The 23,217-nt window shown below is 44.5% G+C and overlaps 1 protein-coding gene across 5 annotated transcripts in view; it reads left to right on the top strand.

Annotated features, from left to right (window-relative positions):
* Nucleotides 1-23,217, top strand: part of nav3 (neuron navigator 3) — a 128,252-nt gene that overhangs the window by 35,954 nt on the left and 69,081 nt on the right. For all 5 annotated transcript variants that reach the window (XM_028954007.1, XM_028954008.1, XM_028954009.1 and 2 more), the window contains exons 2-5: nucleotides 1,659-1,776; nucleotides 2,890-2,942; nucleotides 11,949-12,021; nucleotides 16,619-16,802. In XM_028954007.1, coding sequence (XP_028809840.1) covers nucleotides 1,659-1,776; nucleotides 2,890-2,942; nucleotides 11,949-12,021; nucleotides 16,619-16,802 — 428 coding nt within the window. The remainder of the gene's footprint in view (nucleotides 1-1,658; nucleotides 1,777-2,889; nucleotides 2,943-11,948; nucleotides 12,022-16,618; nucleotides 16,803-23,217) is intronic.

Below are 23,217 nucleotides of genomic sequence, written 5' to 3' on the forward strand. Positions count from 1 at the left end.
CCGCTCCCCCCTTTTTTTGGGGAGTGTTACCACTCCCTCCTCACTTCAGCCACGGGGGAGGCCGATTGGCACATGGACTTCCTCTGCCCCCCAGTAAACGTGCCACTGCGGCAACCCCCCTTTTCTCTCCCCTTTATATCATTCTTCTTTTGGAGAAGAGGGGTGGGTTGTTATGATGGGGCTTTTTTTTTTTTTTTTTTTGCTGCAGAGGTGCAGAGGATCAAGCTAACCACCCGCCGCCGGTTCCGTTCTGGCACTGCCTAAACACACTCATCAAGGAAGGAGATGTATTTATCGTCGACACCTCGGGGGAAATCATTTTACGTGTCTGGCTAAATAATCCCGCTCTCTTGTTGTTCAGGCCGTTTGTTGGTTTTATTGTGTTCTTTTGAGCGCCGGGCATTCGTTAGGATAAGCAGACAGGGGATGAAGTGTAGCTGTGAGTGAGCGAGATTACGACGTAGATCATTTAACGGCTCCTTGTTATTTGAAGGGAAACCGCAGCCAATAAAGCCCCATTCAATACCGGCTTGTTGGAAGGCACTGTGCCCTTTCCCTGAAAGAGAGAGGAAGAAATGTGTTTAACTGGGAATAATGTTGCATGTTGTAAGGGAATAATAAAGGGTCGTTAAAGTCGCAGTTTATGGGGCATTTCAGGGAACCAGCATCATTGGCTGCGGTTTCCTCCTGTTAAGGACTCTCTGAGTGGTCTAATGATGGGCCCTTGTGGAACTCCAAAGAATACCCAGCGAATATAATGTGGTATAACTGTGGCTGTGTATGGCAGGGTTTCAGTATAGTGTAAGCATAGTGTAACCGAATAATGCATAGTTCAGTTCACTGTGAAAAAAATGTGATAGTGATGTCACTATTTGATGTCACTAGATTACATTTACAGTATGAGAGTTATAGGGACAATTCCCCTGGAGGCACTCATGGTTAAGTGGGGTTTGAACCTGTGACTCTGGCCTTTGGGTTAATCAGTGATTGTGTTACAACTGCTATCTGATATCTTTTGAATATAATAGTCATTAGCCATGATCATGCTGCATATATTTACTTTTTTGGGGAGTAAGAATCATGGCACATCTTCTTGATATCTCTCTCTTTCCCTAAGCTATGAGTAAGCCAATACCAGTGCTTTGACTGCCTTGTCCCCTGCAGAAAGCAGTTTGGGTTTATTACAGCAGTTTCCTGGATATGTCACATGCCCAGGACGTATGGTTAAGGCTTTTGAAGCAGATCTGTGACTTGTGGATTCACATATTCTTTCACAAACACTTTTTTTTTATCTCTCTGTTAATTGTTTAGCATCCATAAAAAGTGTAGCTTTTCTGATTACAGGGGTCTCTGATATGCTTTTGTCCCCTATTATCGGCGGCTTGGCTGTAAACTGTCTGAACCACTTTTTGAAGTGGTTTTGTGATTTCGGAGCATTATTCTTTTCTTCTGAATATGTCTCCATAATGAGCATTCAATTTTGCATTTCCTCCCCACAAAATTCCCTTCCAGTGTCGTAGAAGAACACCAGCCTTGGCACTGCACCAAACTGACTCATAGCACCCAGTAGCCCGGCTCAGGTCCTCGGGATCAGATAGTAGTAGTTTGCCTCTCCGTGTTAAAAGGTCTTCACCCGTTTCTTTTGTTCTCCCCGGCAGATCTACACTGACTGGGCGAATCACTACCTGGCCAAGTCCGGCTGCCCACGGCTCATCAAAGACCTGAGTCAGGACATCGCCGACGGAGTTCTGCTGGCAGAAATCATCCAGATCATTGGTGAGCTTACTCGAACGCACTTACAAATTAGCAATAAGTGTGGTGCTTGCTCGCTACTAAAAGGTCTTGACATCAATAAATAGGTATAAAGAAAGAAAGAACCACTTGGTATGTTGTACATTTAATGAGGGGAAATTAACTAGATTTTTTGTTAGTTTGCAATTATTTCCATAACCCCAAACACAATCTATAATGGTGGTAATGGTGGTAGTAGCCTAGTGGGTAACACACTCGCCTAAGAACCAGAAGACCCAGGTGCAAACCCCACTTACTACCATTGTGTCCCTGAGCAAGACACTTAACCCTAAGTTGCTCCAGGGGGGACTGTCCCTGTAAATACTGATTGTAAGTCACTGTGGATAAGTGGCTAATAAATGCTGTAAATGTATAATTGTGCTTAAAATGCGAGGAACCCCATGATTGACAGCTCAAACTAATGCTATTTCCTTTAAACTTGCACACTTGCAACATCTTTTTTTTTATCTATTTCACCCTTACAGTGGCTATTAAGCCTCACGTTAAGTTTGAAAAACGTGTCAAGTGTAAGTTATTTTTTGTAGTCCTAAGAGCACGTATTTAGGTTTCATCTTTGAGATTAATTTTGACACGCCAGAAATGGATATCTGCAGCGCCCTCCTCAACTGTGACTCGAAACGATTCATGCGCTATTAAAGCATGTGTCCCCCATGTGTGCTCCTTTGAGAACCCGAAAGTGAGTTGTGTTGTTGTTCATTCCCCCCCCTCTTTTCTCTCTCTCTCTCTCTCTCTCTCTCTCTCTCTTCAACTTCTCTTGAAACTATACCCGGGACCTTTATTAGACAATGCCTGCAGATCCCGTGTCAGAAACGTTCTGGCAGCAGCTGATGAATTAACAGCCGCACATATTTTCTAAACTGCCCCCCCCCCAGCAGCCTTCTGAACAGAAAGCATTATTCCTCAAAACACACACACACACACACACACACACACACACACACACACAGCGGGCCATGCTGAACTCAGCGAAGGCTCTGTCCTGGGACACACTGCTCAGAGGATGGTGTGTGTGAATGGTCTGCGTCGGCTTTCTGTAGACTTTTCTCACTGAGTCGTCTGTTTTGTACCCCCCTCCAGCCAACGAGAAAGTGGAGGATATCAATGGCTGTCCCAGAAGCCAGTCTCAAATGGTGAGTGCATTTTCTATATTTAACAAAGATTTATTGGCAGTTTAATGGTATTGTTGAGTATCAGCGCTTTCTATTATGTTCTTTGGTCCAGAATAAGATTGAATGCATTCCACCTTTTGGAGCACTTCCCAGACTTTTTCTTAAATTGCTTCCCCAGTAGCTGAGGGTGAGATCCGGCGCGCTGTCATTTTCAGAATATTTAATGATCTCTAAACACCTGACCTTCCACTCCGAAGTGCCGCGGTGAACTTTTGATGCTTTGGGTTTGTGGTGGTTCATTACGCCGGTGTTTAGATAATCTACTCGAGAGCCCCCGTGAATTAGTGTCCTTCCTGCATGTCGGCATGACTTGGCTTCTGAACGGCTGGTAATTACTCCTTCCACCCCAGACTGAACTGAAGTGACGGCAGGACCACTGTAACTCCCATTGCAGCTTAACGCCATAATGTCACCAATGTCACTAAAGTCACAAAGCAAAACTTTGCTTCTATTTCATAATAGTGATTCAATAACTTTGCTGTATTGAATATGTTTCATGAATGAAATGGTCTGCTTTGGATGTGAGTATTTTCAATCCGGACCCTGGCTGTGGATTGGGGGGGGGGGGGTCGTCTTTGTCACTTAAAGCCCATTGATCCTGCACCTGCTTGAACACAGAGTCTGTGCCAGGACCCGTGTGTGGGAAGGGAAACTGTACTTTGAGGAAGTCTGGTGGTGTGAAATGTGCATAGGGGAAAGACACATGCAGAAAAGAGAGAGAGAGAGAGAGAGAGAGAGAGAGAGAGCGTTAATATCCTGCAATCAGTTTGTTGTGCTGCAAAGACCCACTGTAAGAACAACCAAGATTTAACTCTTTAGAAAACGGCGGAAGGTCACAGGGCATTTTCGGGCAAATTTTAAGGCATGCCAGTGGAGAATGTTATATCTGGATGGTGTTGGCAAATGCAGACTTGTGCAGCAAGCTTGTGAGAGATTATATGAGATGCGACACCTGATATGTCGAGACCTTAAACTCATTTCTTTAGTTTCACTTGTTTTTTTTAATGCTTCACATAAAGGTACTGAACATTCAGACCTGTGAGAATGATCTAATGACTGTTTAGATTTGTCTGATTTAAAGTTGGTGAACGGCACAGGAGAGTGGTGCAGCCTTTTATTTCAGCAATGAATCGACGGGAGACGTTTCGGTGTGAGAAGCGATCTGCCACTTTTCATCATCGTGCTCTGAAGACGTCTCATCTCGCGCACAGTTGATCTAAACACCCAGAGAAGAGCAGGCGGCGAGAGGACGGCAATGTGATTAGGGCCCCGGGGCAGACGAACAGGCTGCAGCCAAACACGCGGTCTGAAGCACGGCTTGCTAAATTACATGCGTAATAAACTCTCTCTCGCTGATCTCATTCATCTATGCAGGGATAATTAAATGCGGCGTGAGCAATGGGACCAAAATGCTTGTTTGGAGGTCGTGCCACTTGTTGACCTCCTGTGTGTGTGGCTGTTTACTGAGCATACAGGGTTAAAGTACTGATACTCTGTCTGTATAATCTATTTAATCTGATAGTGGACGTGTTGACACAATGACAGACGTTTGTGACGTGTCAAATAAACAAGTGTCAAATAAAACAAAGGGAAATGCACGCAAAGGTAAAGGATAAAGGAGCTTTCACCCAGTCCTGCCAGATTTGGCAGATTTGAAATGATATATTTTGAGAAAATATTCATTCTTGAGAATTGATATCCAGAAAATAGATCGGGTTGAGGAAGCCAATTCTTACTTAAATATGTTACATTGTCACAACGTTTTGTTGTGTGTGTTTTGGGCACATTCATTAATGTTCATCTATTAGATGATAAGGTCAATCAATCAAGCAAATTGCAAATTGCAAGCAAATTGCAAATTGTTTGAATATACTGTGGCAAATTGTGGCAAATTATCCTTTCTTGTATGTATTAATTCATAGCTGTAGATCCTGTACACAGAGTTGAAATGAATCAACATCTGTTGCAGCCTTATGCAAATAGTGATCAGTTTGTGTTTAATAAGTGCTTGATTTCTAGCATCCTCTGGGTAGCGATTGGGAGACTATGGGCGATCCTGATTCACTGGACCAGCCAATCATCATGATGCACTTACAGATGGCATTACAGTAGGAATTGAATCCCTTAAGTGTTTCTGTCTCGTGTTCTGGGGGATTAGCTTGCTGAATGTGAAGATGTTGCACTCTGGCATGCTGACTCATGCTAGCTGTTGTTTCGGGGTTCGGCGGTGGTCTCGTCAAATCCCACTTCACACCTCCGCATTTGCCCATCTCCATTGTTCAGTCAAACTCGCTTTGACAGCATTGCCTCTTCGCTTGTACAGCCAGCCAGGAACCGAATGTGTAGTGAAGGGGTTTTGAGCAGAAACAGATCCTCCCAAGTAACAGACACTTGGAAATACAACGGACGGCAAACAGGACCACAAAAGCCCTGCATTCAGCAGAAAAATAAAGCCTTAGAATGCTAATCTGCCCAATTAGCTAATGAAGCACATTGCACTTCAAAAGAATCCAGATGCCTGAATCACACATCCAAAGCAAGACTCCAGAACGCCTTTCTCTCAAACGCATCTGCTCATCACGACCGTAACTTGCTGGGATTCTGGTCTAGTGTCAGAGCACCGAGCAAACCCGGGCTCAGTGTCCTGTGGAGAAAGGGGGCCGCCTCTGAGCCATCAGGATCTGCTCTTTATCTAGAGCGTGGTGGAGGAGGGCCCGTTCATTAGGGCTTGTTAAACAGAACTCATCATCTGGGGCCCATCTGTTGGCAGAGTGCAGGCACATAGACGAGAGACAAACTCCGTCCATGGGTTCCCTGACTCCTGATGTGTTTCTTTGTGTCGCCCTCTGCCTCCCTTCTTTTCTTGTTTTTTTGTGCGGTGCTGTGATACCGTGCCCATAAACCACTGCTGGCACCAGCTCTCGCCATCCAGTCGCATCTGGCCATTTTACTCACACCAGGTCACTTGTTTCAGTTTTCCTCAGCGGCCCATCAGGCCCGCTGTGTGTGACTTGTCGATCGATTGTCCTAACAAAAGTTGCAGAATATACTGGCTCTTGGAAAATGTGTGTTTTGTGAGTGACACGTGGCCATTTAGAGTCCCTTTGCGACCCTTACAAATCAGGCCGGTCCGGCGCTGGGAGAACCAGGTGTGTTTGGGTTCAACTACAGTCTGAACTGTAGGTGGGGTTGGAAGTAGGAGGGGAGGCACACATTAAAGAAGCTAGGTTACTGAATCAGGCCATGAGGTCAATGGTTAATAAGATCCCTAGAAGGGCATTAAACGTTGGTCCTTTTCAAGCCTCAAAAATGTCAATTCCATGCATGTTTTAGACTTCCTCAACCAGTCCAGTTTCAAACTGGAACAGTTGATGGTCAACCAGGGCACCTAACCTTTGGAGTGTGGAAATAAGATGGAAAGAAACTCACAAAATTCATCCAGTACTTTACAAACTATAGTTTCATACATTTCCTGCTAGCTTTGAAGATGCATGTGAGTTGTTAAGAAGTTCTGTCTTCACCAGGGATTCTGTCACCTCTCAAGAGTGAGGAGATCTGGCAGCTATCAGATCCCAATCACTTGAAGTGAAAGTGAACTGATTGGCACTGCAGCACAGCACACGGTGACACAACAACATGTGTCCTCTTCTTTTAACCCATCAGCCTTGGTGCGCAGTGGGCAGCCATGACAGCAGTGTGTGGGGACAGTACTTTGCTCACTGGCACCTCAGTGGCACCTCAGTGCCCGCTTCCTTACCCCGCTAGGATACCTCTCATCCTTTGAGAGGAAAGAACAGTCAAATGAATTCACACTTTATTTAGAAGCTTGGCGGGCCAGCTGCCTTTCATGACTACACAGGCATTTTGCATTTTGACCCGACCTGTCTACCAGGTCACCTACATCAGAGATCTGAGACAGGCGTCTGACCTGCTTGGACCTTTCATGCGCAGGCTGTAGACAGTAGGGGAGGTCCTCTGCCCGGAGCCTGTCAACCGCTGTTTACTTTCACATGACTGGGCTGCCGGATTGACGTGCCAGGTCTTTTAACAGTGCTGAGACATTGCCACTGTGTTCAGTTTCAATCTTGTCTTACATATTTTGCCAGATTAAGTGTTTTTGGATTGCAGCAGATGTCCTACTTTTCTTTCCTGGTGTCCTTGTTATGTTCATTTGCCAAGGGAAGCTACATTTAAAAAATGAATAGCAGAATGTTTTTACATGAAAGGATAACAGACAATTTACTAGTGTACCTTTGATTGCCCGTGGAGGAAATCATTTTTGAAGTACATGACTCTTTTTAAGATCATCCTCACATTTACCCACATTATCAATTATGGAACACTTTAAAATGATTCATCAAAGTTTCACAATCGTATCTTTTGTTTCATTTTCCAAAGTGATGTCTTTAGGAAAGTGAAAATCCTTTGTTTTACTGCATTGTCCAGACTACCACTTGAGGAGTGTGAAGTGATTCAGCAAGCTGTTGATTCAATCAAACCTGGACTGTACTCTCGACCATTTAGCAGATGACAGACATTAATTATGAATGGACTCCCTTACGTTGGATTTCATCAGTCGTGATTCAAGCCTTTGGGACTGGATGTTTTCCCACATCAAACGCTCCTGCCTTGGATTCTCCTGTCTGGATTCTCCTGGCCTGCAGTAGCCGCTTTGTGTCTTGTCAGGGGGTCGCCCACTTAGGGTACGCTGTCAATGATTGGCCGCGCTCTAGCGTGTTGTCAGGAAGAGGGTGGAAATCGATATTGTGTTTCATGGGAGAGATGGTAGTGAGAGCACATCAAACAGAAACATGAAAAAAAGAAAAACATGGTCAAGGCAGGAGACGGATGGTAATGAAGGATAATGACCAAGGGTCTGAGCAGAGAGCAATACAGAGGTAAACAGAGAAAGAGTGAGGGTTAGAGGCTATTTTTCAGCAGAAGGGGACTTTATGACCTTCATATGACATGTAGTCACTAAAAAAACTTCAGCTTAATTTCAAAGTAAATTAAAAGTTAAATACATGCAGTTCCAAGAGTTCAAAGTCAGAATTCATGTGGACATTCCAGGCCTTGGCAAGTGTCTTTTGTTGAAGAGCCTGACCTGTACTTTCAGGACTGACAGTCAGACTGACCGAGGACTGCTATGGAAGCGTACCTTCATTCCATCTCACTTGTCCCCCACATCGGGTGTTCCCACTTATTAGTTGAACTGATACAGGTGGGCAGAGTATAACTGATTTCTGTCTTTAATTCAAATTGTGGGGCCACAGGAATCTTTAGTGCCATAACTATGGTCTGGAGACCTTGGGACTGTGGGAGTGATTTTGCAGTATTTTAGATCCTAGAAATACATATATGCACTTATTTTAGTGGTTCCATCAAGTGCTTAATATAAGCTAGTGCTTCATATAAATATGAAAGAGATTGAGTTGAGATTTATGTAGCTTTATCATTTTTTTGTCTTGGTGCAGTGGTTATTATTGAAATATGTGACCAGCCGATGTGTGGGCCGATTGCGTGTGAAATGGAATTCTGGTATCCTGGGGTCGGTTCCTGCCCTAGGCCCTGAAGAATGGTGTCCATCCTGTGACTTAGAATTAAAAAATGGATGGATGGACAGTGTCCAGGTTGTGAAATCCTGTTTCTTAACACAAAAAAAGTTTGCTTGCCAATATTTAAGAAAATCTAGTACTTGTAGAAAAAGTATAAAGTTACATAATGATATAAAAAATGTACTTCACTGACTTTGTCCGAAGCACATACTGAAAAACAACTTCAAAACTCATTTCTTAATGTACTTTTTGAAATCCCCCATGATCCACATTGATATTTTTACAGTGGGGCCAAGAAGAAAACTTTGCTTTGCCACAAAGCCATTAAAAAAGGACATAGCATGAAGCTGTATTGAAGCTAATGGTAAGTCTACATTTGACATCTGTGCCTCAGAAGCAGTGCCGTCCAAAGCCAGCTCTCCCTTTGTGGGTTCCTGATAGCTCTGGAGAAAGTCCCCAGCCCTCAGTGTCGAGAATTTGGGATTCTGAGCCCACACAAGCAAACATTTGCTCTGTCACTGTTAAGTGTGGTGCGTAGATTAAATATGGTTTGTTTTATGATGATTATCGCTCGGGTGACTATAAACTTTTACAGCTTGGCTTGGCAGCCAGGGTAAATGCGATGTAATTATCCCTTATGTGTCTGTCCTCGACTGTGAAGCTTTGAAGAGGAACGTCCCAATACGACTTTCTCAACCGTATTTCATCAAAATGTGCTCATTTCCTAATTGTGTTTAATGATATATCTCGGTTGGAAAAAGTCAATTTACTTTGGAAAAATAGATGATCCCAGATGCCACACGATTTGGGGTGGGGGAATAAAGGCAATGGAAGGCAATCTTTCAGGAGGACTACAGTGGAACACAGGCCATTGGAATGTTGAATCACTATTCAGTTTTGGGGGTATGTTGTCCATAGTCAGACAAAGGAACAGGGCGGAGGTTTTCAGACGGGACTTATGGATTTTATGAGTTGCTCACATAAGTGTGGCGTCCTCCTCAACTCAAACAATCACAGAACCTCCCCTCCCTGTCCTCTCCCGCCATGATAAATGTCTGTTAACATATGAACTCGACCCCTTCTTTCTCGTGTCACTCATCAAACATGTCCTGCCCCTGCCATTTGTCCCCTCATGTGGAGCAGATGTGTGCCTTGGATCCAACGCGTTGGCGGGTGTTTGATGCGGCAAATGTGTGACATTTTTGCTGTGGGCGTTTGAAACATCACTGTACTTTGGAAAGGTGAAAGACTGTGTGTCGGACTGGATTCCGAATGTGTTTATGAAGTGCTGATTTAAAAAAATTTTGGCCGTTAACTTTCACAATGTCTTCGTCCTAGCATGGAATGTCTCTTTCAGCCTGTGTACATCATTATGTGTTGCATGTGTATGCCCTACAGAAAATTCTGTTAATGGCATCTTGCTACCATGGATTTGGTCTCTGTTTTCTTTAAAAGAAATACGGACAATAAGAAACACTCCTACTCTGATGGTGTCTTCCACAATAATTCTACAGGACATAGGCATCAGTGGATGTTTGATGAAAGTACCAGCAATCAGCAAATAACAGTTATTGATAGTGTTAACACTATTTCACCAATCAAAACTCTCAAATTAAAGGTCTGATAATTTGTCAGAATGTTTTCTGTGGCATCGGAGGGGCTTCTGAGAAGACTATGACTGAGATGTGTTTATGATGTCAGGGTTTATTACAAGCAAAGAAAATTGACAGTAGGTTTAAATCATCCAGAATAAAGAAAATATACTGGGGATTCGTCCCAGTTTGAACTTTATTCAAAAAGGGTCATGTGGGAAGGTAATACTTCTCTGAGATATAGGTAATCTGCAAGCAGTCCCTTCTTTTTATTTCTTACATTCCATAAATGGCCCATCATCATAATGTGAACTGCTGCATTAATTGTGTGTCCTTAATTCTTTTGAGATTTTTACCAGTTGATAAAATGACAAAAGGGACTGGAGAATTTGTGTAAAAAGACCTCGCTGTTTCCTTTCTGTTCATATGTATGAAAGGAAAGCTCAGTAAATCAACATTTGAATCGGCACAGATCAATGCGTTTGTCAATGCTCTCTGAGAATTTATATGTGCTTCTCTGACGTATGGTATTGCTAGAAGCATCTGCGCCAAGCTCGATAAAGTTACATCGTGTGTTGCACATGTCCCGTCTCTCCGCAACTTAATGAGGATGCCTCATCAAACCGCCCCACTAAATTAGCCCAGCAGCACATGTGTGCACCATTGCCCGGCCTTGTGCGAGCCTCTTTTCCCATCCGTGCTGGGTCGGGACCTTAGTCTGAGAAAAGTGCTGTTTGCACAGGCCAAGTAAATAGCCGTCTACCCTCTCGCCCCGAAACAGAACGTATGGCGGAGCCAAGTCGAGCCAGACGCTGTTCAGACAGGTCTCAAGATAGCCTCAAACAATGTTTGTCTAATGCTACACAGTGTACCTCCTCAGTTTGAAACATTAACACTGTGTCCTATATGTGTGTGTCGCGAGTCCGTCTGACCACGCAACTTTGTGGCTACTCACGCAGTAGTTCAGTACTTGCGTTGCATTTACATTTTCTGCATTTATCAGACGCCCTTATCCAGAGTGACTTACAATCAGTAGTTACAGGGACACTCAGGGTTAAGTGTCTTGCTCAGGGACACAATGGTAGTAAGTGGGGTTTGAACCTGGGTCCTCTGGTTCACAGCCGAGTGTGTTACCCACTAGGCTACTACCTACCACATTGTATGCAGCGTACTCCCTGAAGCTGCGTATAAAGTCAATCCTGACGCACTGTCTGCTACATGTGGGAAGCTACATTAAAAGCGTGGCACTATGCTAATGCTATGCTCGTCTCCCTCCACTTGTACCCTCACCATAACGTCCAACTTTGTTGGAATAAATACAGTTGTCTGTCTCATAAAGCCGATCCATTCAATCCATGCTTACGCACCATCCGTTATGTGGAAGTGTAGGAAGCTACTGTAATGGTAATGCTATGCGCATGAATTGCCCACCGATTGTGCCAGAAAGGGCAGGCAAGGAGAGTTGTGCGGCGGCATAGTTTCAGCGGGGCATAATGCTGGTAATAGGTCTCGAGTGGACCACAACCCCACGCGACTCGCATGCCTGGGTCTGCATGTCATTGGCCCCGTTTAGGTATAACACACTGCGGTCAGTGTGTCACAGGAGCGGGGGCAGGCGCCACGGGAAGGGGGTCACGATTCCAACGGCCCCTGGCGGACAAAGGCGCCCTTTGTGGATGTCATGCCCCCTTCTTTTGCAGTTTAGCCATCCAGCTACGCTGACCGTGCGCGTGTACGTGTGTCTCCAATGCGGCGCTTTTTCGGCGGGTGTCTCCAGGAGACCTGACGCCTCTGTTTGATCTCTTCTGTTTCGCCTGCAGATCGAGAATGTAGACACCTGCCTCAGTTTCCTGGAAGCCCGTGGAGTGAACATTCAGGGACTCTCTGCAGAAGGTAACTCATCTCCATCCACTTGTACTGTCACCATAAAGTCCAACTTCATTTGAATAAATGCAGCTGTCCATCAGACGTTTTCACAGTTTCATTCTCTAGTTCAGAAATGCATTCCGGATTATCCAGAGATATTAAATGTGTCACACAAGGTTTTTTTTTTGAATAAGTTTTGTTTATTCAGAAGCTTCTTAATAATTGATAAGGAACTTGCCGACGTGGGATGCTGTGATCTGTCAGTGAAAATAATGAGAGGGATGACGAGTTTATATGAGATTCCAAGCCATGCGAAACAACCAGAGACAACACAACCAAACCACCTGACGCCCCCAAAAACCATCGGGAAACTTAGGCTTTGTTTACACTCGCACACTCGCACAATCTGTCAATCAAGGATATTTTCTGACACTGTGGTGTCTGACCAGCTCCTTCGGGATCGGGTTCATCTAAAAGTAGAAGAAAAGATGATGAAGCTTCTCCTCTCTATGGACGAAAATAGTTCACACTGTGCTAAATAGTGTCCCCTCTCAAAACAGCAAAGTGACTTCAACTGGGGGGTCATTTAAAGTAAATAATCCACGTAAAATATTAATAAAAACAAAGTAAAACAATGAAAAGAATACTGTAATATATATAATATATAGCATAATGATTAGAGAAGATTAAACTAAGACCAGGTAATAGCTAGATTACAAAACAGTTTTTATCTTTTTTAAAAGATCCACATCTTAAGAGAATTATTCTCACCCCAGGGGATATTCTGATTTACATCCTGTCAGGTATGTAAAGTGCTAGTCCATTAAAAACCTTGAAAAGTAACCGTAAAATTCATTATGAAAGCCACAGGTTGCCAGTGTAGGTTTGCCAATACAGAGGACATAATTTCGCTCTTTTTGAGTCTTTTTCACAAGCTGAAAATGATTGGATTGGAAGATGGAATGTCCTTGTATTACAAGGAAAGATGAAGTTTGAATGCAAAATATTACAAAATGAATTGACAATGTTGAAAAAGAAATAATGATTTCCTGATGCACTAGACACTCTCTGAGTCTGAACAGGGCAATTTTATTCTTTCTTCAGTGCAACTGTTTGTAAAATGATTTTATGATAATCAATGAATTGTTAAAGTGACAGACTTGCATTGACGGACCCAACATTCAATTGGAACTCACAACTAATTGCTGCAGATATTGTGCTTCTCTACATTTATGGAAATGTTCCATTCATTTCCGAACTGGAATGTCTGTGCATAATTTTGATACAATCTATCAAAAACAGATGAACAACTGAACAGTAGTGTGTGTGTGTCTGTGTGTGTGTGTGTGTAGGTGTTCTCTATTGGCTGTGGGTGTTTAAAAAGGTACAGAGGGTGGGCTATTTTCCAAATCTGCGAGGAGCAGACTTAATTGAATTAGCGGTGGGCTCAAACTTTAAGGGTTTTTGAGGTCTGCATACGTTAGTGTTTAGCTTTATAAGGTATGGAGACTTTTATTTCATTCTGCTTTAAGAACAGAGAGACTTTTGATGTCCCTGGAGTGTATAGAATTTTCCAACAAACACAATCTAATGGTAATAATCTCATAAAGGCTGTTTGTGGGATTCTCTTAACCGCACATCACATGTGCCAGATGCTGAGGTGGTGATTGTCACCCGGCAACAGTAAACAAGCGTGTTGGCTTGCGATCATTCCAGTGGCCCAATTACGCTTTAATACTGTATGGCTCCATGTGCAGCTCTAATTAAATGTATCCTATTAAATGGCGGCCTTTTGCAACATCCCGCTGTTATTACACTGGAGCTAAAAAAAAAAATCGGCAGAGCTGCTAAACCTCTGAGCATTCCTCTGCTTTTCAGCTTTCATTGGTTCAGCTCTCACCTGCTGGGTTCTGAGGGGCCCGAGGGGGTTCCGTAATATGATGTGTGAATGTCTTAAGCTCCTCTTCCTCTGGTGAATGAGCATGTACTTCTAGGGGTCATGTAGTTTGAGCTTGCTGATGGTCAGGTTCCTGGTGATTGAAGCCAGTGCAGGACACAGGGGTCTGGAGGTAAGTCGTGGTGAAAGGCAGGAATACCAAGATCCGTGAATAGCATTGAGTCTTTGAACCCTGCGGGACGCCAACTGCGTTTTCAAAAGGAAGCTGTATTTTCCCCAAAGCCTGTGAACTCTTAAACACCTCTACTTCCAGGGTCAGAGGGGGCAACATATGCTAAATCTAAATATAATGGGGTGCCCTCATTGTACTGTTACCTACCCTGAAGTTAAAGGTCCCCTATTTATTGCTTTTATATAGGTCTTAGTGATCCCTTAATATTATATATGAAGTCTTTTTCCAAAATGTAGTCATGGTGCAGCTTTTAGACAGTCCCACGATGAGATTTCCCCAGGATGCGTCGTTTCGGTGTGTGTGTTGCTTTCAATGACAATGAGGAGGACGAGGAGGAGAGTGGCCTATAGTGAGCGGGCATTCACAGAAATGACGCTATCATCACCATTCACCAACCACAATGTTTGCCGAAACAGGAAGTTGTGTCTGCCTTTTTCCAGAAAAAATATAATTAACCCACTAGTTCTACAGTGTGGAGCGTCATGGTTCTCCTGTTTTCTTTCCACTACCCAAAGGTATGCACAATAGGTTTAGTGGCTATAGGTATGAGGGTTTTGAGAGGGGTGTGTGCTTGTGTGAATGTTTTTTGTTCAGGGTGAAAACCCTGTGTGTTGATGGTATGAATAACAACAGATCAGGCTAATATACACATATAAGTATATGTGGGACACTTCTGATCACAAACCCCACATCCCCACCTAAAATACTGTCCCTAAATACTGGGGCAGTGGTGGCCTAGCGGTTAGGGAAACGGCCCCATAATAAGAAGGTTGCCGGTTCGAATCCCGATCTGCCAAGGTTCCACTGAGGTTCCACTGAGCAAAGCACCTTCCCCACACACTGCTCCCCGGGTGCCTGTCATGGCTGCCCACTGCTCACTCAGGTTGATGGGCATCATAGGCATTAGGAATGGTTGCCAAGGTCAAGATTACACAGCATAAGTAAATTCTCACAGGGGACCACGGAACCAATGTCTGAGCCTGAGAGGTCAAAGACCGTTCCACAGAATCACGTGCAGAATCACTGCAAAGATTTACATTTACATTTACAGCATTTATCAGACGCCCTTAACCAGAGTGACATACAGTCAGTAGTTACAGGGACAGTCCCCGTGGAGCAATTTAGTGTTAAGTGTCTTGCTCATCATTTAGCTTTTCACCCAAGAATCAAGGTAGAACAAATGTCTTAAGAGGAGGAAACAGGGCGAGTTTGATTATTAGTACATTGGATAATGTGACATCAGATAGGTAGATATTAATGCAGAAGGTCATTTTTTTCTGAAATAGTGATGTCAGTGTTTCCATTAATTTTTTTGTTTAGCAAAAAAAGACATACCACCACTTCTATTGGATTGCTTGAAAAGCCGCCTCATTTAAAAATTATTTTTGGCTTAATTGCTCTGTTTCCATTAGGCATGGCTTCTTTTTTAAGTTTTAAGCTGTGCAATTTAACACTTCAAAACCAAATACACCTTCGATGCATTTTGTCACAGGGCTCTAAAGAAAATCCATTTCGTTCATTATTTAGCAGATACAAAGCACACAGATTTGTGCACTCGCCTGAACAGCAGTAACTGTTTCATCCACTCGTCTCTGCTTCTCATTTATCTGCATTCCCTGAAAGTGGGAAGACCCGAACTCTCCCCGCCTAGGTGCCAGTTACTCTTGAGTAGATCTAGCAGGTTAAGGCCGGTGGTAATGCGCAGTATAAATCGCCCCTGTCACAAACTTCTAAATTGAATCTTGCAAAGATTAATCACTGGCAAAACTTTTTAGAAAATCGACGAGCGGGTCAGTGCAGGGAAGCCTCTCCATGAAACACTGTGTCAGCAAAACGCATTTGCCATGTTTTGCCCCCCCGCCTCAGATGGTGCTGGCTATTAGAAAGGTTTTGATCTGAGGGGAGATTCATTTCCCGATGTGAGAGTGAAGTGATTGTCATTGTGAAACACTGCAGCACAGCGCACGGTGAGACAATGAAATGTGTCCTCTGCTTTTAACCCATCACCCTTAGTGAGCACTGGGCAGCCATGACAGGCGCCCGGGGAGCAGTGTGATAAGGTTTCGTCTCTGTGTCAAATGGATTTATTAGGAATTGACCACACTCTCTCTGGTTTTGAGCCATTTCAAGAGCCGTTGATCACATCAATGGCTCAGTGGTGGCCTAGCAGTTGGTACTTTGCTCAGTAGCACCTCAGGCGCACCTTGGTGGCTCGAGATTCGAACTTCCCCCACACAAAGGCAACCTTCTGATTACGGGGCCACTTCCGTAACCACTAGCCATTGATGAGCAGAGAGAGTGTAGTCATTTAATAAATCCATTTGGCACAGAGACGAAACCTTATGACAGCCACAGATGAGACAACGTTGGAGCTAAATTAAGAAATTTGTTTATGGCGGCTCACTGCAACTGTCGTGTGATTAGATCATTTCTACATTAGTGAGGACGGTCCGCTTTGGGTCAGGCTGACGGGACATGTTCTCCTCTCTGTGCAGAGATCCGGAATGGAAATCTGAAGAGCATCCTGGGGCTGTTCTTTATCCTGTCTCGCTTCAAACAGCAGCAGCAGCACCAGCAGCAGTACCTGCAGTCGCTGGCGGAGCTCCAGCAGCAGGTCACGCATCAGGCCACCGGGGCGGCGCCAGCGAGCCCCCTCACAACACAAGACATGCAATCCAGGTAAGATGCGTAAGCTTTTCATTGTCTTTTTTATTATTCATTGTTGTGGTTTTGTTTTCGCCTTCGTGCTGACAGAGAGGCGGGCCTGAGGGAGCAGTATTTAAATAAAGAGCGGCGCTGTGTGCTGCTGTGTGGTTTTATTTAGCGCCCAAGAAAGTCAAACACCGATGAAAATAGACAGTCTGGCTTTGACGCTAATTAAAAAAAAAACTGGAGGCCAAAAATGCCATGCCGGGATCCACTTTCACAAGTGTGTGTTTGTTTGTCAGGCAGGCCTTGGTGCTTCTCTGGGCTATGATGTGTGTGTGTTGCTGGGGGTCTGGATATAGTAGGGTTGCAGAGGAGGGGGGCAGGGGTGGAAGGAGAAGCAGACAGCTGTCCCCGATCCTCCCCGGCGCTCCCGGGACCTCTCCCTGCTCCAGAGGCGACAGGTGCAGTCAGGGCCCTGCCAGGCCCGGCTCCGGATTCCAGGCACGCCGCAGCGAGGGCCGCAGCCCGGCGCACATGCCAGGGTGATGTCAGGCCCAGATCGGGCCAGTGAGGATCAGGACCTCCACTAGTCCCGCTGCGCCCATGTTCCTCCTGGACACGCAGGTCTCAGCCCCCCCTGGGGCAATGATTAAAGTCCTGCAAGGGGATTACGACCAGCTTCTGGAGCGCATGTGTGATAAAGGAGCAGAGGAAGTGAATCGACCGTCAGTTTTTAATGGTTAACCAGATACCCTGAAGAAGTTGATGAATCTACAGTGTGTTTGAGTGTGCACACAGACATAAGACATAATCAAAATGCTGACAGACATTAAGAAGGACGTGCAGTAGCACTGGCCCATCTTTTTCTAATGTGATTATTCGGAGCGACTCTGGTTACAGGGACAGTCCCCCTGGAGACACTCAGGGTTAAGTGTCCAGCTCAGGGACACAATTTGAACCTGTGACTCTGTGGCCTTCTGGTTCACAAGCAAGTGTGAAATGCATGATAGTGATAATAATGTCGAGAAAGATAAAAGATCACAAGACAAATGTTGTTTGCTCAAAACTAAACGAAACAACAGACAAAACTACATGGACTGGAAAGATTGCTGATGTGAGTCGAGAAGGAGAGTTGGTTGTCAATTGTTACTTCAAGGTTGTGGGCTGTCGAAGAAGGAGAAAGCTGTGAGTTGTCCAGGTAAATATAAAAATCGTGATGTGGTGAAGACTCTGCTGGAATGAATATTAGTTCAGTTTTGGTGGGATTGAGTTTGAGGTTATGGGCTGTCACCCAAGACGAGATGTCAGTTAGACATGCAGAGATTTTGGAATCTGAGGGAGGAAAGGAGAAGAGGAGTTGTGGGTTGTCAGCATAGCAGTGGTAGGATAATCCATGTGTGGAAATTACCTCACCAAGTGATCTCGTGTAGAGTGGGGAAAGGAGAGGACCTAGCACCGAGCCTTGAGGGACACCAGTGTAGTCTACGTGAGGCAGAAGTGGATCCTTTCCAAGTCGCTTGGTAAGATCGCTCATCAAGGTAGGAAGCAAACCACTGCTGTGCTGAGCCCCGAATTCCAAGCCTCTTCAGGATAGACAAGAGAGTCTTTTGGTTAACAGTGTCGAATGCTGCAGAGAGGTCGAGGAGAATAAGTACCGATGACACTTTTGCCAATCTGGCCGCATGTAGCTTCTCAGAAACAGCCAGAAGGGCAGTCTCATTAGAATGAGCTGTTCTGAAGACAGACTGGTTAGGATCCAGGAGGTTGTTCTGTGACAGATTAAGTGATATCTGATTGTAGACACAGCACTCAAGGATTTTAGAAAGAATTCACTAGGTGAATTGTTTAGGTCGAAGCGGTTATGGAAAGCGTGTGTACGTGTTTGTTTGCATTAGAGTCTTCAAAATGTAATATATTCCTGGTGTAAATCTCTCATTCCTTCACCAACCCAACACTGGCGGGTCTGTGTGAGTGCCGTATGGTGGAACCAAACTGATGCACGTTTACGCGGGATTACATCCACCGTCCATTTTCCCTCCCCTTTTGTGAAGTCTTTTACTTTTTATGTTGTATTGAGTCGATGTGCTTATGTTGCTGAGAGGTGGGGTTTTTTTGGTTCCCAAAATTCCTTCTCTCCTCATGTAACCCCGCCTGCTTTTCTAATTATATCCCCTATATTATATCTTCCTGACCTGTCCACCCCCCAACCTCCTCATGTGATACTGCGTTGTGTACATTTTGGATATGTTGGTATATTGCAGCAGCAATAAATAGTTCTTATCATCATCCTCATCATCATCAAATGAAGAATGTTTCATAGCCATCGCCATACAGGAGTCCAAGAAATTACTGGAAATATCCACAGTTACTGTGCATTTCAATGCCTTGTAGTTATTATTCTTAATATCTTCAGTTTAACCCTCACTTCAGTCAGTAATATTCATATTAGGAATAAAACTGGTTCCCATGTGGTAATAATGGTGGTACGTGGAGAACAAATGTGGAAAGTTTTAGGACCACTCTTCTAGCAAAAACTTTTTGTTCACTCATTTTAGCACTTTTCCAGACTGATACATTTGTCATAAGAATGGGAGATAAAAATGTAATTTCTGCCTGTATACAATGCTGCTGTCTTTACTAAATATGTTATGGTGTTTTCCAGTGCTAAAAAATTGGAAAGCGTGAAAACAATCTATAAAGATCAGCAAAAGCTCAGCCTTACACTTTCAAAGTCTGTGACACTTAATTCTGTCTAAGTAAAATGTACAGCGGTGCTTTATTTAAAACTGTCACACACACACACACACACACACACACACACACACACATATCAGACAGACAGCTCACATTTACAGAGACAGCATGTGTCTTTCTATAGGCACCACCTGCTTTTAACTGTGGTCAGCTTGTGGTAAGCGAGAGAGGGAGCAGGAGAAAGAGTCCGAGACAGAAGGAGAGGGGTTAGAAATTGGCCCCCTCCAGACACCCAGGAGCCGGTAGAAGGCAGGGCCCGGCGCGATTTCTCCCCGCCGAACTCAGCATGTCCCGGGGAGAGCTGGGTGACCCAGTGGTGTCACGCTCCCGACTCCCCGCTGCCCGAGCCAGGGAGAGAAAGAGTCCTTTGGCCTGTGGGAACTGCCTTTCAGCTGCCAAACCTGGAAGCTCTAGGTAACCCATCCCACTCTCTCTCACACACACATACTCACACACACTGGGAGAGTGGGAGACCTGCCCAGCAACAAGGCCATTTTTTTTGTTGTCCTCTTACTGAACTGTGGCATGGAGGATTAGTTGTAGGTCTGCGTTTCTCTCGTTTGATATGAAGTGTTATCCTCTTCGACTGAGCAAGTAAGTATATGCTGTGCGTTTTGCGCTCCGATTTCGTCATGTTATTATTAGTCAGAGTAATTTCTGTGCTGGAAATGGAGACTGGTTGACCCAACAATCTGAGTTGGACATTAATGTCAGTGTAGGGAAGTAAATACAGGCCGTAGGTATGAATAAATTACTGCTGCTTTCTTGTCCTCAACTTCTAATGTCTCTGTCTCTCATGCATCTGTTTGCATGGAAAGAGTTAAAAAGAGAAAGTGATGCAAATCTTAATTGTTACTGTGCTCTGCAGCAGGACCGGTTATGTGTAGGTCAGCCAGTGATTCTAATTGTCAACCCCAGTGAGGAGAAGTTTCTTTCATCAGTTAATTATTTGATGTTATCATTATCATATCATTAAATATGCAGTTTATTGTGAGCGTGGCTGCAGTAAGTGTTGTTAAGTTACAGTGTTGCATGGCAATCCTTCAGCTTATTGATTTATATGTGATGGTGTGCATGTTTGCAACGGTTCTACTCTCCAAAACAGTCCAGTATATTTTTCTTGATCTTTTTTTTTTTTTTTTTTGATAATCTGAGGCTTGTGAATGGAGAGTATCTTCTGCTGGACTGGAACAAGCGGGATATGGTGATAGAACCTGAATAAAGCAGAAGACAGGTCTAGAAAAAAAAACTATACCGGAGAGTAGGGGACAAATAAGAAAGCGACGTGGCATGAGGATTGGAGCATTGGCATCAACCAGGCCAGTGTGTTTCCTGTGTAGAGGAGTTCGGAACTTCTGCGTCACAGAGCCAGCGCGGTGTGTTGCTTGTAATCAACAACAACATTTATTTCTTATATAGCCCAAAATCACATACAGTATGTCTCAATGGCCTTTGACAGGCCCTACAGTTGACACCCCCCACACTTCACCCTTCTGCACACAAGGAAAAACTCCACACAAAAAAACTCTAGGAGAGAGAAAAAAGAAAGGAAGAAACCTTGGGAAGGAATGATACAGAGAGGGACACCCTTCCAGGGTAGAGTGAGCCTGCAAGTGGTGTCAGTGCAGGGTTGGGCAGTGGTGGCCTAGCGGTTAAGGAAGCGGCCCCGTAATCAGAAGGTTGCCGGTTCGAATCCCGATCCGCCAAGGTGCCACTGAGGTGCCACTGAGCAAAGCACCGTCCCCCCACACTGCTCCCCGGGCGCCTGTCATGGCTGCCCACTGCTCACTCAGGGTGTTTTTTTTTTTTTTTTAGGGGGCAGTGGTGGCCTAGCGGTTAAGGAAGCGGCCCCGTAATCAGAAGGTTGCCGGTTCGAATCCCGATCCGCCAAGGTGCCACTGAGGTGCCACTGAGCAAGCACCGTCCCCACACACTGCTCCCCGGGCGCCGGTCATGGCTGCCCACTGCTCACTCAGGGTGATGGGTTAAATGCAGAGGACAAATTTCACTGTGTGCACCGTGTGCTGTGCTGTATCACATGTGGCAATCACTTCACTTTATATAATAATAAGTACTACAGTTGTAGGGTTGGAGGAGTCCAGAATGTAATCCAGTGTCATGGTCTAGATTACGTGTCCATAATGATGTTATTGGTCCACTTGAAGATCCCTGAAGCTGTAGTTGTAACGGTGGTGGTGGCTGTGGTGACCCTCTGGTTCCCTTTATTCGTGGGTGTCTACTGTGTTAAATGGGTTCAGACCCATCTTCGCTCATCTGCCAAAGCAGAAAAGGGTCCTGCGCATAATGGAGCCTCCCTGATGTCAATTAACACTCACAATCCACACACATTTACTGCCTCCTCACTCACGCTTGCACTAATTGCCTGCGGGGCGGGAAGCGGCGCGGCTAGGGTGGGCCTTTGTAGCTGAAAGTCATTAGACTCGCGGGCGACTCCAGATGGGCGTTCAAGAGGAGAACTTTCCGCATCTTGCTCCAAATTTTTAATTTGAAAGATTTTCCTGTGCACGTGTATTTTTGTGTGTGTTGCTCTTTGACAAATTCCACAGATTCAGTTTTAATAAAGAATTTCCAAGGAGAAGAAATTTTTCGGCACTCCCAGTTTTAATGTTTTAATGCTGATGATTGATCACACATTTCTGGTTATTAGAAAAATTCACAATTTGGAAATGTCCAACTTTTGGACATTTGGACATTGGACAATACATATACACAGACAATTCATTTTTCTCTAGATTGGCATTTATATTTTAAATAATTAATTGACAAACCATAAATGCACTCGACCTGCCCTGAAAGGAAAACGCTCGTGTTATTTCAAGAACATATTTCTTTTATTAATATTCAGTGTATCATTTAGCTCAGAGTGCTTCCATAAATACACAGGCAGACGTGTAACAGATATTAACAGATATTGTGTGGGCTTGTCTCTCTGAGGTCAGCCCGTCCTCTCACCCCTCTACTCAGATGAGTCCTTGGTACCCCTTTCCTTCCCGTTTCCTTCGTCAGCTGCGTCTCCTGGGTACATGTCTCATTCCATGCATCCTGGACTTCTGGACGGGAAGTCCTGTGCACTTTCACCTTGGACAGCAGCTGCTGTGTGCGGTTCGGGTTTGCTAGAGCAAACCAATAAACAGTCTCGGGAGCAGACCTGCATGTTTGCAAAGCTCTGACCTTGGGTTTGTGGCATTTTCTTTGAAGGTTTTGAATGCTCTGTGGTCCAGGATGGTTACTGTAATCCGTTGCTTGTTATGTCTCAGGGTGACTTTTACGTTTAGCTTTTGTTGCTCCTTGTCTGTAGCGCCTGCTTTTTTTTTTTTTGAGGATCCATCAGACAACTCTTGATGGAATTACGATAATCATTAAAACCCAGTAAAGCATTTGGTATTTACTTTTACTCCCTGTAAAAGTCTGGCAGTGCCTGGAATGGACCGCAGCCTCCCAGACTGTGGACATGACTGAGAATGAGTCTCTCATAGTAAATTGTGACTTGGCCTGAAGGAATTTCCTATTTCTCCTGAGGAAAATAGGATGGGATGGGGGGTGTGGTATATACTGTATACTTTTTATGTAGGGGTGACCAAATTGAAATGTGTGGTCTGTCACGTGAAGCTGACACACACACACACACACACACACACACATGCATACCGATGGCTATTCTGTTACTTCA

The sequence above is a fragment of the Denticeps clupeoides genome, chromosome 15, assembly GCF_900700375.1.
Source record: "Denticeps clupeoides chromosome 15, fDenClu1.1, whole genome shotgun sequence".
In the NCBI taxonomy this organism is placed as follows: Eukaryota; Metazoa; Chordata; class Actinopteri; order Clupeiformes; family Denticipitidae; genus Denticeps; species Denticeps clupeoides.